This window comes from Zootoca vivipara, chromosome 3, assembly GCF_965207765.1.
Source record: "Zootoca vivipara chromosome 3, rZooViv2.hap1.1, whole genome shotgun sequence".
Classification (NCBI taxonomy): domain Eukaryota; kingdom Metazoa; phylum Chordata; class Lepidosauria; order Squamata; family Lacertidae; genus Zootoca; species Zootoca vivipara.
Genome location: NC_142586.1, coordinates 58,585,199 through 58,599,535, shown reverse-complemented (window position 1 = coordinate 58,599,535; position 14,337 = coordinate 58,585,199). Strand labels below are relative to the sequence as shown.

At 39.8% G+C, this 14,337-nt stretch overlaps 1 protein-coding gene across 1 annotated transcript in view; it reads right to left on the bottom strand.

Moving 5' to 3' along the window:
• Positions 1-14,337, bottom strand: part of PEX7 (peroxisomal biogenesis factor 7) — a 55,345-nt gene that overhangs the window by 6,390 nt on the left and 34,618 nt on the right. Inside the window, exon 9 of the mRNA XM_060272716.2 lies at positions 3,264-3,363. Coding sequence (XP_060128699.2) covers positions 3,264-3,363 — 100 coding nt within the window. The remainder of the gene's footprint in view (positions 1-3,263; positions 3,364-14,337) is intronic.

Below are 14,337 nucleotides of genomic sequence, written 5' to 3'. Positions count from 1 at the left end.
TTGGGCAATCTGGTGGAACTCACACTAGCAAAAAGGGTGGTATAAGACAAACTCTGTTTTAAAGGGTTGTTTTCCTTCTACCAGGCTCATCCAGCAACAAAAAAGTGTGTGGAACAGGTGTAGCTTGTGCTGGCTTTAACTTAAGACTGCGTACATTCCACTGGCTTCCTAAACTTAAGGAGATTGCTCTTCCCAGCTGCAACCCTATTTTCATTTATGGTAACTGGGCGTTAAGTCCCTTTCAACTCAATGGAGCTTCATTCTGAGTAGACATGTATAGGACTGTACTTATTCGTGAACAAATAGATTTGGGCAATGGGGAAAATTAAGACGAACAATTTTTAATGACATAAAACTCAACGTTATTATCCTGAAGAGAAGTGAATCCTTGGAAAGAATGTTGTAGGCCAATATCAACATTATTATTAGAAGATCTGGCAGGAATCATTCAGAATTTTTGAAAGCTTCAATTATCAGTTCACAAAAATAGCATGATAGCTGTTTTACTGACAAAGGCCCATCTAAGTGTATATATGCTTCATTGTCTCTCTATCAGCACGTTGCAGCCCAAGCTTGCATATTTTGCATTCATGTCTCCAATTCTAAATATAACAGTCTTCATGTTTGCAACTGTCAGTGGTTCAACAGATTCATTCATGTGCAAAAAGGTGCTGTGCAACACACAATAAATTAATGGTGAAGTAAATGAATACTATAGAATGACTTGAGGTGCTTGGTACAGGCAACAAAGAAAACTCCTGCACATTTAAATTATGGCATATTTAATACCCACGTAGAAATAACTCTTGCTTCAGTTTAACAGCTCTGTTCAACATCTAGAGCTACTAACACGGCAACAGAGGTGTGCAGGTGGTTTCCTCGTGAGATGCAGAAAGAGCAGCAGCTGTTGTAACTGGTCTTGCCAGTAAAATAGGGCTACTTTATTTACCCACCAATGTTTTATTTATCTATTTATTTATTAAGATTTATATACCACTTAACAATAACTTTTTTAAAATGTAAGTGGCTCTTCAACCTCTAGGAAAGTTAGTAGCTGTTTATGGCCCCTGCAAACCTGCACCATTAAAATCAATGTTTTGCCGCTGTAGGGATAAATTTATTACTCTAGGGGGTCCAAACCTGGAATTTAATTTTAATCTCGGAGATGCTCTCGGCAATATATTTTGCAGAATGTAACACTTGCGTATTTGCATGTGTCTTGTTCTTCAGTGCAGAGGTAGAATATACTGTATGTATGTTCTTTTTACTAGAGCTGCTTTTGAAATAAATTTAAAAACTGCAATTTAGAAAACCGAATCATGGTTCATACTTCACAGAACTTTTACAAGAGAATATCCCTGTGTGCACCCCTTCAAACAGCGAGTCCTGCTTTCAGGCAGACAACAGCTATAGAAAAAAAAACCTTGCTCAACAGAAAGCATTCATTTAGGTATGGTAGCCAATTATCTCAGCAGCATATGAGAAGGCCTGATGAAAACTAGGTGCAGAATTAAAGAAAGAGTTCCCAGGACTTACATTTATTTCCCTTACTTTGGGGTTGAATGTTATTCAGGCTTATTACATTAGCAGTCTTAAAATACCATCCTCTCAACCCCTTTATGATAAGCGAAGAAACATTCCCTCATTCCATTGTATCTTCAAAGTAACATATTCAGCTGAGAAAAGATGAATTTGGTCGCTGAAGCAAGAGCAGGGGAGTTCATCCGTTTTATTTAAATGGGTACTATTTATGCTATACAAATTTTAAAATGATGTCTCCACAAAAAATGGAGGGGAAAATGCAATTCCTAAAAGGGTGGCAAGGGTTCCAGGATAGAGAGGGAGACAGGCAAAGACCACCTCAGTCCCTACTCTAGCTGGACACACACACACTGCCTCAAGCAGGGTCATCTACCATTAACAGCCCTGTTGGAAGGATTCCAGGAGAGAGGCAGGAAACGTTATTTCAGGGCCCGCTCCAGGTGACCCCTTGCCTTTCTCCCCAAAGCGTGATGTACCATAAACTGCCTTGTGGGAAGGATCCTGATGCATTTTTAAAATATATAACTTGATGTTATTTATAGGCTGCCATGGAAGGATTTATATCCTGAAAGGTGAGATATATACAAAATGTGGTTTAATAAAATAAGCTGCTTTTACAGTTGTACCTTGGATCCCGAACGCCCTGCGACTGAAATGTTTTGGCTCCCAAACGCCGCAAATCCGGAAGTGTTTGCGAACGTTCTTTGGAACCCGAATGTCTGACAGGGCTTATGCAGCTTCCGATTGCATGCAGGAAGCTCCTGCAGCCGATCAGAAGCCATGCCTTGGTTGTCGAACGTTTTCAGAAGTCAAACGGACTTCCAGAACGGATACGACTGTACTTGGTTTGTTACTTTTTTTCTACTAAGTCGCAATAACTGCTAGTGATGGATTGCTGCAGTGCAAGATGGGACAACTGGATTCTCTTGTGGACCCTTCCAAAAGGGAATGCTTATATATATATATTTTTAAAAACCCACCATTTCCCCGAAGACCAATGGGTTCATGCTGATTCTGCCTAGGGACACTGGGATAAGTTTGATGAGTATGGCTTTTGATTAGATGCCAGAGAAATAATAATCCCTTCCAACTTTCCCAGCTGTTAGAGAAAATAAATAATTAACTCTACACTATCCATATACTAATATTGGATTTGTTCAGATGACGTCCTCGCCAAGGAAATGCCAAGCAGGTCCCACTATCCGCCTGCTTGTTATTTTAAAATTCACTTATCTTTACCCAAACCTCGCCACATGCACAGTTGATTCAGATAACCTAACAGCCAGAGTTTGCCCACCTCATTACTTGTTTGTGCTTCGCTGGCTGGCTGCAGCCATTTTAGGAAGAAACCATGGGAGAGAGATCACAAATCAGAAATGTTCCCATAGGAAATAATGGAAACCATCAGCTCACCTAAGGGATGATTTCCTGGGAAAGCACTGTGTTTGGTAACCGGGACTTGTGTGTATTCCATGTGTAAGCATAATGTCTGCAAGTTACATGACTTGGGGCCAATACACATGTTCACACATTCTGAGTGTTCAGAGGTAGAACAGGTACACCCAGTGCTTAGGGCAGAAAGCTGTGATTTTGATAACCTACCACTCAGACTCTAGTCAGAGAGAATTATTTCTATTGCCCTTATAAGTGAGGATTAATTTATATAAACTACAGTTGATGCTAGCATCTTCATAAGAAGGAGACACTCTCTTTTCTCTTACCTGACTTGGGTGATGCAAGCTTAAATCCAGGCCACAAGTAAACTCTGTATGGTGCTCCACAGTTTCAAGCAGTGGATCAGGCTTGGAGAAATCCCAGAATCTATAGATGGAAACAATATTGTAATTATGGTAATTGAAAGGCCATTTTAAAAAATGTAATGCTGGACTGCTAATGTGCTTGAAGCTGCCAAATGCTTTTAAAAAACAAACCCATCCACTTTAGAAATGCAATTAATCCTATTGCCACAAGTCTTTTGACTCATCTGCATAAATAAGTACTTCATTAAGGCTACATCTCCTTCAGCCCAGTATGGAGATTTAGATCCAGAGCTGGCATGATGATCTCCCATTGGGATAAACTGCAAAACAGTAAACTGAAGTTTCTTTATTAAACAGTAAGTAAAGCTTTATAACATATGAGCTGTCTCTGTCTTCTACTGTCAGATAACTGGGACATCTAGACTGGAACTATCTACTTCTACAGACTCAGGGCCAATAAGCCTTTCACAGTCTCACACCTGATTTTTCTTTTCTTTTTTTAAGGAAGATATCAAGGATGCAACTGGGGACTTTCTACGTCAGAAATATTTGATTCATTGTTTAGCTATGTTTAATCAATGGTCTGAAACTTGATGCTCTGCAGAATTCACACAAGAATACCAGGCAGATGTGGAATTTTCAGATGTGTCCTAGGTGCTTGCTGCATCCTTAATATCTTAAACCTGTTTACACAGGCAGCAGGCAGCAGGGCAGAGAATACTCTTTATGATGCTTAGTAAGGCCGTTGGGAGGGACTACATATCCTCACATACCCCATCCCACCTTCTGTTTGCTGTTTCTTGACATGGAAACTTCAAGGTCTAAACTTGCCTTCTTGTTAACTAGGATCTTCAGTGATTGGATAGTTAATTGAATTTCTATGCTGCTTTCCATACAAATGAATCTCAAAGCAATAAATAACAATAACAGAACATAATATCACAAGTACAGCAGAAATAATATATTAAAGAATCATCAGTAAAATAATTACAATCTATAAATACTACTAGCAAAAAATAAGCTAAACATCACAATTACAGCATATCGTATTATGTGATTAACAAAACATTAATAAACCATTTATAATCTAGAATATATTAACAAAATAGTAACTAAACATAAACTATTATGTTCTCTCTCTCTCTCTCTCTCTCTCTCTCTCTCTCTCTCTCTCTCTCTCACACACACACACACACACACACACACACACATATGTGGGGCAGCCAGTGTTTAAAGTATATTTATAGCCAACAATAAAACTGAAACAACTAATTTATTTTCTAATTTTTTATAACAGTCATGCCTGTATGTGTATAAGGTAAAGTAGATACTACTCAAAAGATCAATAATTCTCAAAGTTATGTGACAATTCAACTGCTTAAACATTTCTCATTTCAGGTAGGTAGCCGTGTTGGTCTGACGTAGTAATAAAATAAAATAAAATCCTTCCAGTATCACCTTAGAGACCAACTAAGTTTGTCATAGGTATGAGCTTTCGTGTGCATGCACACTTCTTCAGATACACTGAAACAGAAGTCACCAGACTAAACATTTCTCATTTACATTCTGGAATGTGTACTCAAAATTCAGGCTTCTTTTTGATTACTTAACATTTTGTTACCTGGTTTGAGCAATAAGATAAGTTAAATGTAGGCCAAATCATTCCTTTAAGTTAGGGGCCCTTCCCTAGCCTGGTACCCTCCAAATGTTTTGGACTACAACTCCTATCAGTTCTGGCTAGCATGGTCAATTATCAGACATTATGGGAGTTGTAGTTCCACAACATCTGGAGACCACCAGGTTGAAAAAGTCTGCTTCAGATGTTGTTGGACCACAGTTCCCATCAGCCAGCATGGCCAATGATCAGGGATGATGGGAGCAGTCATCCAGGACCTTGAGGCTCCCTACCCCAGCCTTATGTACTGAGCTGCTGGTATATCCTTGTGCTTAAAAAATAAGATATAGAGTGACAATTCTGATTCCATAAATGAAAGACATTCCATAAATCAGACATCTTTGTGCACACTTTGTTCCTAATTTTAACTATGCTGCATATTTTTCTATTCTTGTGGGCAGGACAAGGAATTAGGAAGGGCACTGAAGTCCAGCCTTTCTAGTTACTGACCTTTGATTCAGGAACCCATCTGTGGCACAGCTTCTGAGATCTTACCAGGCATTACCCTTCCAATTATTTCTTTGCATCCATAAGGGCTTTTGTTTAAAGTGAAACCTCCATCTAGTATCACATCCGGTGTTTGTTTATTTACCGCATCCAGTTGCAACACACACACACACACACGGCCTTCTACAGTACCGAATAACTAGTGTGCACTAAATATAATTCTTCGCTATTTTCACTGAGATATGTTTGCCCTTACTTCACCCACTACAGTCAATAGATTTCTACTACAACCAATTTTGTCTCTTCTTCTTTTTTCTCCCAAGGGCCCCTTCTCTCTCAACATATATGTATGCTATGCTTACAAAAGAAGAACAATGTGCAATTCATAATGTACACAGCTGGTTTTGCCACTAGAGTGGTTACCAAGAAAGGGAGAAAAGACCAAACTATGCAAAACACAATTCATGGGTGGTTTAGGCACACTGTAAACACTAGAGGCAACTGAATGAGTTTGCTTAATCTATCTTCATTTAATTTCTTTGCAAATCACCTGACCAGAATGGTGGCTACACAATGGATGTACTATGACAACAGCCCTCTTTCGCTTCTCCTAGTACTAGAGGAACAGGAGAATGAGAGGTTATTTTCCAACATGCTCATTTCCAAAGAGCAAACGCATATGAAGATCAACATCCTTACATTTACCCATGACATCACACATTTATCTTATTGGATAACTGGAAAAGATAAATTTAAAATAGAAAAAAAACCAACGCATTTGAGCCTAACCTTTAAAACCTATTTAAACATATTAATAAAGCAGTCAAAAATAAAACTGTCAGTATCAGCAAGCCTTTATACATACATACATACATGCATGCATGCATACATACATACATACATACATACATACATACATACATACATACATATATTCTGGCCACCAGTTCTCAACAAGATATTGCAAGGCTAGAAAAGCTGCAGAAAAGGGTGAATAAAACAACATGAGAGCAGGAAATGCTCCAGTGATGAAAGGTACAACATTTGGGGCTCTTTAGTTTAGAAAATGGTGTTTCCGTGCGCTGGCCACATGACCCAGAAGCTGGACGCCGGCTCCCTCGGCCTGTAAAGCAAGATGAGTGCTGCAACCCCAGAGTCGTCTGCGACTGGACCTAATGGTCAGGGGTCCCTTTACCTTTAGTTTAGAAAAAAGGAGAGGAAGGGAAGGGACAAAGTAAGACTTTTACAAACAAGACTGGTCCTACTTAGGCACAGTGAGGCAGCCACCTTAGGTGGCATATGCTGAAGGGTACGGGGAGTCACACTGAAGTGCTGGGAGACAGAGCTGCCTTGTGCCCTCTGAACTAGCCTGCAGTACTGAGGAGCAGTGGAGCACCCGTTCCTGTTGCCAAATTTGATGGACCTTTGGTCTGATCCAACAAGACTCTTCGTGTGCAGAAGAGTTTGCTTAATCTATCTTCATTTAATTTCTTTGCAAATCACCATTACTATTGTGATTTAGTAAGGAGACGTGGGTGGCCCTGTGGTCTAAACCACTGAGCCTCTTGGGCTTGCCGATTGGAAGGTTGGCGGTTCAAATCCCCGCGACGGGGTGAGCTCCCGTTGCTCGGTCCCAGTTCCTGCCAACCTAGCAGTTTGTAAGCGCACTGTGCAAGTAGATAAATAGGTACCGCTCCGGCGGGAAGGTAAATAGCATGTTTCGCTCTGGTTTCGCCAGAAGCGGCTTAGTCATGCTGGCCACATGACCCGGAAAAACTGTCTGGGGACAAACGTCGGCTCCCTCAGCCAGTAAAGCGAGATGAGCACCGCAAGCCCCGAGTCGTTCGCGACTGGACTTAACTGTCAGGGGTCCTTTACCTTTTTAAGGAGATAGAACAACAAAGTGCCATGACAGCTGATAATCAATCTGAGGGGATTTCTTTGGTTCTACGCTCCCCAAACTATGCTGTACGGATGGTCCTTACATTTGTACAGACCTATATTTTCTTGAGACAGAGGCACATTGTGACATTACAGGCAACCCCTGATTTGTGAGGGGGTTGAGTTCCAGGTCATTATGCATGATGGAGGAGTGTCTACAAGCCCCACCCCCTTTCCCTGCCACTTCCGGGTTCATGGTAATGCACACGTGCACAATTGCACGTGCTTTGAACACATGTAAAGTGGTTGTTGCCCATATCTGACTATTCCCATGTGAAGGAAATATACTTCTATAGCAAATTATTCTCCCTCCAGAGAAACAAATATGCATACCATATTTGAAAATATCCCAGCTTGAGAAAGCAGAGTCAAAAGCACTAGACAACTGGGATGGTTAATTAGGTTCTTGAATACTCAAAGAATGCATATAATCTTCCATGGACTACTATGGAATTAAGATTCATGGTGATTCATGGTGCTACAGTATCTACATGTCCCAAACAAGAATCTGTTTGAATGTGTTACCAGCTGCCTATTTACACTTCATAACTTGTATAAAGAACTTTCATCCACTTTCCCGAAGAAAGGTTATTTCAGGTGTTACTGAAAGTTAAGAACTAGCCCCATTTATATAACACTCTCCCCCTGTCAAATTTTAATTGAATATCAAAGAACAGGGTTTAAGGAAGGAGCATTTCCCCCCTTGATAAGTGCAGTCAGTATGAAGAATGTTCTGGGCTGTACTGTTCTATAGTATATTAGTGGCCATTCACTGTAACTGTTATTTCATTTCCACAGATGACTAGATATTCTATATATACAAAAGTGGAGAGCCAATTCCTCATAAAAACAGTTCAGTAACTCCTACAGTTTCCTAAATCTGAGCTACACATAACCTTTATCTTCCAAGTACAGAAAGAAATGTAGCCAGTCAACTACCGGTACCTATGGAATTCCTAAAACCACTATACTAAGTCAAAATGTTAACTGTGCATGATTCTTGCACAGGTAGTATCGTAAGTATAAATATTAGAAATCAATGCTGCCTGCTACAAGTGATTGCTTGTCTTACTAAGAAACAATCACATTCTTTCTACCAATGTGGATCAAAGTGGGGTTTGGGGGGAAATGCATCAAAATGCAGTGTTTCTTAAGAAACTACATACAGGATTGATACCTGTATTTCCAAACTAGTAGTGGGAGACCACTGAATGTAGAGGACATGGGAGTGTGTACATAGTCGGAAACTATAGCTTTAACTGGAAACTGTTTTTTAAAAAGTTTTTTAGTTTTTGGCTTCATTCAAAAAAGGAGGAGTATTTGGTTGTAATTAGCACACATAGGAAGTCTAAGATGTGTAAACAGATAAATCAGAAAAAAGCTACTAAGCTGGTACTGGGCCAGAAATAAGAATGCATTTATTGATGCATGCCTGTGTCACATACATAAATCAATCGTACTGTTATTTTTTTCCATCAAAATAAACCAGTACTACTAGTTTGTGAAATGACCTGTAAATTCAACTTGTTTTAATCACTATATTCCAAACTCTGCTTACCTAAAGTTTCAACAGAAGATAACTGAATTACCTCTCCTGGTTTCTTAAAATACATCCAAAATGCTTGAGCAGGGGGCAGAATCTTGACACATTTGCCATGGTCTAGAGTTGTTATTAATATAATTCCCTTTAATGATGAACTCAAGTGGTTGGATGCTTATTGGATTGGAGTAAAACAAAGCCACTGAGAAACAAGGGGGATAGGTATCTGCATACCTTGGTGAACCTTCAGCTATATAGAATTACAAAACAATGCCTGCCCACCCCCAACCCAACAAGCTAAAATTCCAGAAAGCACAAAATGTTGAATACCATTTGTGGGGTAATATATTGTCCTACTTCAACACCTGACAGTTTTAGCATCCTGGAGGGAGGCATGGTTAGCTGGAACCCTGAACAGGAGCCCTTAATGTTAGAGGATGAGGATATACTGCAGCATTTTGTACTTTATATAGTGCAGACATGGTACTTATATACGGCCGTCAGGATTTCTGGTTGTCCACAGGTAACCTACAAAAAGTCAGATATTTATGCTGAATTTACTATCTAATTTTAGTCAAGGAATATGAACCAAGATATGGATATGAGCATATTCCTGAAGTAGCATCTCCACCCCCATCTCCCCATCTTTCAGTATGGACACTGAGGTCCAGTTCCCAGGGCCTTCTCTGCGAAAAGTGAAGTTACAAGGATCAGACAGAGGGGGGCCTTCTTGGCAGCAGTCCCTGTTCTGTGGAATGCCCTCCTATCAGATGTCAAGGAGTTAAATAATTATACAAATTTTAGAAGACACCTGAAGGCAGCGTTGTATAGGGACGTTTTTGATGTTTTATTATGTTTTTATATCTGTTGGAAGCCACCCAGAGTAGCTTGAGTAATCCAGTCAGATAGGTGGAGTACAAATACTACTACTTCTACTACTACTACAACAACAACAACAACAACTTTTGCATGCATTTAGGTTTCATTTCAGTAAGGTTGGAGAACTGTGTGGTTACACCAAACTCAAACCCCTCTGGAAGAGGTGGGTTTTGAAGGAACAGAGGAAGGTGACATTACTTGGGTGTTCTGGAAGGGATCTCCAAGCACACATGCTTGCAAAGCTTCCAAGCTGTGCACATGGAATTCTTATTTATCTATACAGTCAAACCTTGGTTTTCGAACATCTCGGCTGCCAAATGATTCGGAAGCCGAATACCGAAAATCCGGAAGTGAATGCTTCCAAGGCGCGTTTCTCAATTTTCCCCACTGAACTTGCTGGCAGCCCTTTGATCTTCGGCTTTCGAACATTTCGGAAGTCGAATGGACTTCCGGAACAGATTACATTCGAAAACTGAGGTTCCACTGTATATCTGGAACCTCTGTATCTTCCACTGTATCATGGAATTTTTATACAATTAAAGTGGGGAAGACCCAAATATATGTATGTTCAGATCATTTATATAAATTCAAATAAAAGTTATTGTGGGCTGAATTTCACCATTTATAAAGGGTCTCTGGATATAGTTGCTTGCCTGTGAGTTAGATCTATTCAGAAGCGTTTGAAATCAACCAGATTTTCTTCTCAAATGTCTATATGAGGGGAAGTGAATCACACATAATACTTTAATGCCATCAATATTTCTTTGGTCACAATTTAGAAAGCCATTTATTACTTTCAAGAGATTACAATAAAACTAGGATTCACCCCTTCAATCCTGATCTTTTAGCCCCTAACAAGGCTGAGGAATATATTTTGACGTGAAGATGTGCTTATGGCAAAATACGGCATTTCATGCAAAGGTCTATGCTTCTCATTTCCAGGTATGTGGCATATAAACTAAATATTGCTTCTTTAACAGCAGGACAAGTTCAGCAATAAAATGTCAAGCAGCAAATACTCAAGAGTATCTGGAAAGCAAAATACATTAAGATAAACCCAGATTGCAAGTCTACTCTATATGAAAACAGAAACCATAAGATTATCTTTTTCACAACTAAAACAAAGATATTGCTTTATCTTCATGTTCTGTTGATACTACATATTTGACTGGGTCTGTTGTATTCTCCAAGAGCTGTAGCCTGCAGCCCAAAGAAGGCATATAGGGTTCCTCTCTCAATACAGTACTCAGCTTTTGTTTAAATAAAATTGAAATCCTATACTATATGCATGCACCTGGGAGCAGAAGTGGCTTGCCTGATGAGGCAAGGCCACAATGCTAGCTTGCCAGCATTGGGGTCACTGCCATACACCACATGTAAGTGTGGGGCGGAAGCAGGGAGGTCAGCACAGTGCAAGTGCACCAGTGGGAGAGCCTGAACCCTGCTGATATTCCCATTCCCTTGCCCTCTGCCTCCCAGTAAACAGCAGTGGCTTGACCCACTTCTGCCTGTGAGTAAGTCCCACTGAACTCAATGAGGTTTACTTCTGAGTAGGCATGAATAAGATCGCAATGCAAGTCGCTCTCACTTTGATACAATGGTACCTCAGTATACGAACGTAATCCGTTCCGGAAGTCCGTTCTTAAACTGAGGCACACTTTCCCTAATGAGGCCTCCTGCTGCCGGTGCCCTTCCACCGTTCACATTCTGTTCTCAGACCGAGGTAAAGTTCTCAAACCGGGACACTACTTCTGGTTTTGCGGAGTTCATAAACTGAATTGTTCTTAAATAGGACTGTTCTTAAACCGAAGTACCACTGTATAGGGAAAAACATGGAGGCAGTATTTGATAGAAATTACAAGAAAACACTAGGTGTTCATTATTTTAAGGAGGAGGAGGAAGAGGAGGAGGAGGAGGAGGAGGAAGAAGAAGAGGAGGAGGAGGAAGAAGAGGAGGAGGAGGAGGAGGAGGAGGAGGAGGAGGAGGAGGAGGAGGAGGAGGAGGAGGAGGAGGAATTGTATTCAATGTAATCAACATACTAGGTTGCCCTCATTTATGTTGTGGCTATTTGGCAATGATTCTCCATCCCCTAAACTTAAGGCCCCTCCTCACCAGCATATCCTAATACAGGTCTGCATTCCCATTGATTTTGTAGCAGACAAAGCAAGCAAAGCTCTGATTATTATTAACTGGCATTGTACTCTAAAACAAAATCACATAAAAACATCGCTTATGTTTTGTGCAGTATTATGCAAGATGCATATTTTAGCTATAAATAAAATTAAGTAATTGATACGAGGCAGACCGCTTGACTCAGCAGACTGGAAGAGTAATGCTGCTGGTTTTACTATGCACTCAGACTATTGGCACACATAACTACGGGGTGAGAGAGAAGAGAGATTGCTGGCAAAGCTTTACCCCTTTAGCTGCATCCAGTAAAGAAATTTCAGGTATGGGGAATGAACAAAAGATTAAGCATTTCAAGAGTTAACAGCGTTGGTACATTACATAAATTATAGATAGGAAGTCTTCTACATATACTTTTGTGCCATAGCATGGCTGATCTGATAAGGACTGAATAAACTGAGGCAGCAATAGATAGGTAAACATGAATAAGCTTAAAGTCTGTGCTAACAAGCTACACAGATAAGTCTTGCTTCTGAATTAGAACTGTCTATTGTAGAGGTTCTCAAACTATGGTCTGTGGGCTTCATTCAGGTGGAAGATAGACTGGGGAACAGCTGAGAATATCTGTACTTGGCTCTGACAATGGAGACAGTGGTATTTTGATTAGGACCAGATACTGGTTTTCCCAGTAGTGATGTATGGAAGTGAGAGTTGGACCATAAAGAAGGCTGATCGCCGAAGAATTGATGCTTTTGAATTATGGTGCTGGAGGAGACTCTTGAGAGTCCCATGGACTGCAAGAAGATCAAACCTATCCATTCTTAAGGAAATCAGCCCTGAGTGCTCCCTGGAAGGACAGATCGTGAAGCTGAGGCTCCAATACTTTGGCCACCTCATGAGAAGAGAAGAATCCTTGGAAAAGACCCTGATGTTGGGAAAGATTGAGGGCACTAGGAGAAGGGGACGACAGAGGACAAGATGGTTGGACAGTGTTCTTGAAGCTACGAACATGAGTTTGACCAAACTGCGGGAGGCAGTGCAAGACAGGAGTGCCTGGCGTGCTCTGGTCCATGGGGTCACGAAGAGTCGGACACGACTAAACGACTAAACAACAACAACATGTCAAACAGGCTAACAACTGGCCTAGGCTGGGATTTATGGATCAATCAAAATAGCTTAATTGGTAGAGCATGAGACTGAATCTCAGGGTTGTGGGTTTAAGCCCCATGTTGAGCAAAAATATTCCTGCATTACAGGAATTTGGATTAAATGAAACTCATGGTCTCTTCCAGCTCTACAAGCCTGTTATTCTATTTTTCTTGTGTGCTTTCATAAAGCCATTCTACCCCATTTCCAAATTAATCTTCAACCTTTTCAAATAAAACCTCACAAAATTGTATTAAAATATGTGTTTTATCTAAATGTATTTCCAAATGTATTGCTGACATATTTTGGCATGCATTTTAAAATATGCATTTTAACACACCAGTATTTTTTTTCAGTCAAGAATTCTACTGCAAAAATTGGAAATTTGAATTATTTTGGGAGGTGTAGATCACAACTAGCCTAGGGACTATGATTTTCATTGTTTTGACGATGGTGATGATGGCACTGAATGACGAAAAGTTTATTAAGAGATCTCCTGAGATCTCCAGCAATGATCATGTGGTCCGTGAAAAATGGCTGAGAACTGCTGCTGAATGTAAATTATAAAAAAGGAACCAGCAACAAAATTAAAATTAAATCAAAGTACTTTGCAAGAACAATACAGTACATTTCTTAGCATTCCCAATCACAGGGAATGTGAGGCACTTCATTGCACGGTTGTTAACAAAATCATTTTTCTAGAACTCATGACCTGAAAAATGTAGTGTATGAGCACTATCAGCAGCACAAGCTTTCAATGATAGATGAACCATCATACAATTATAGATCACACTAGGGCAGTTCTCTCTGGTGTAGAAATCTTACAAGTTTTATCACAGCATCATAAATAATGCTATCTTATTTTGGCTCCTAATTAAATATCTATAGTCAATTTTAATTAACTGATTGCAATCAATTATCCTTGCGTCTAGATGTTGGATTAAATTACGAAAACAAAAAAAATCAATCACATCAAAGACCATGTAAAGTTATATGCACACAGAAGTATTTACCTGAAAATGGTACTAAGGCTAAAGAACAAATGTTTGTAAGAATTAGAAGAAACCATAATATACTGCTTAATATACTGAAAGGTATTGTCAAGATAAGAGATAAAGTACCTGTCCCCAAAGTTTGATTTTAAAGTCCCTTCCCCATTTATGTGCTAGACATGTGTCCCAAATCTATAAACATTTGCCAAAACCATGAAGCTTAATTCCACTACAAAATTATCTTGAACAAAAGTGACTTCCTGAGCTAAATGCCATCAGAATGTAAAT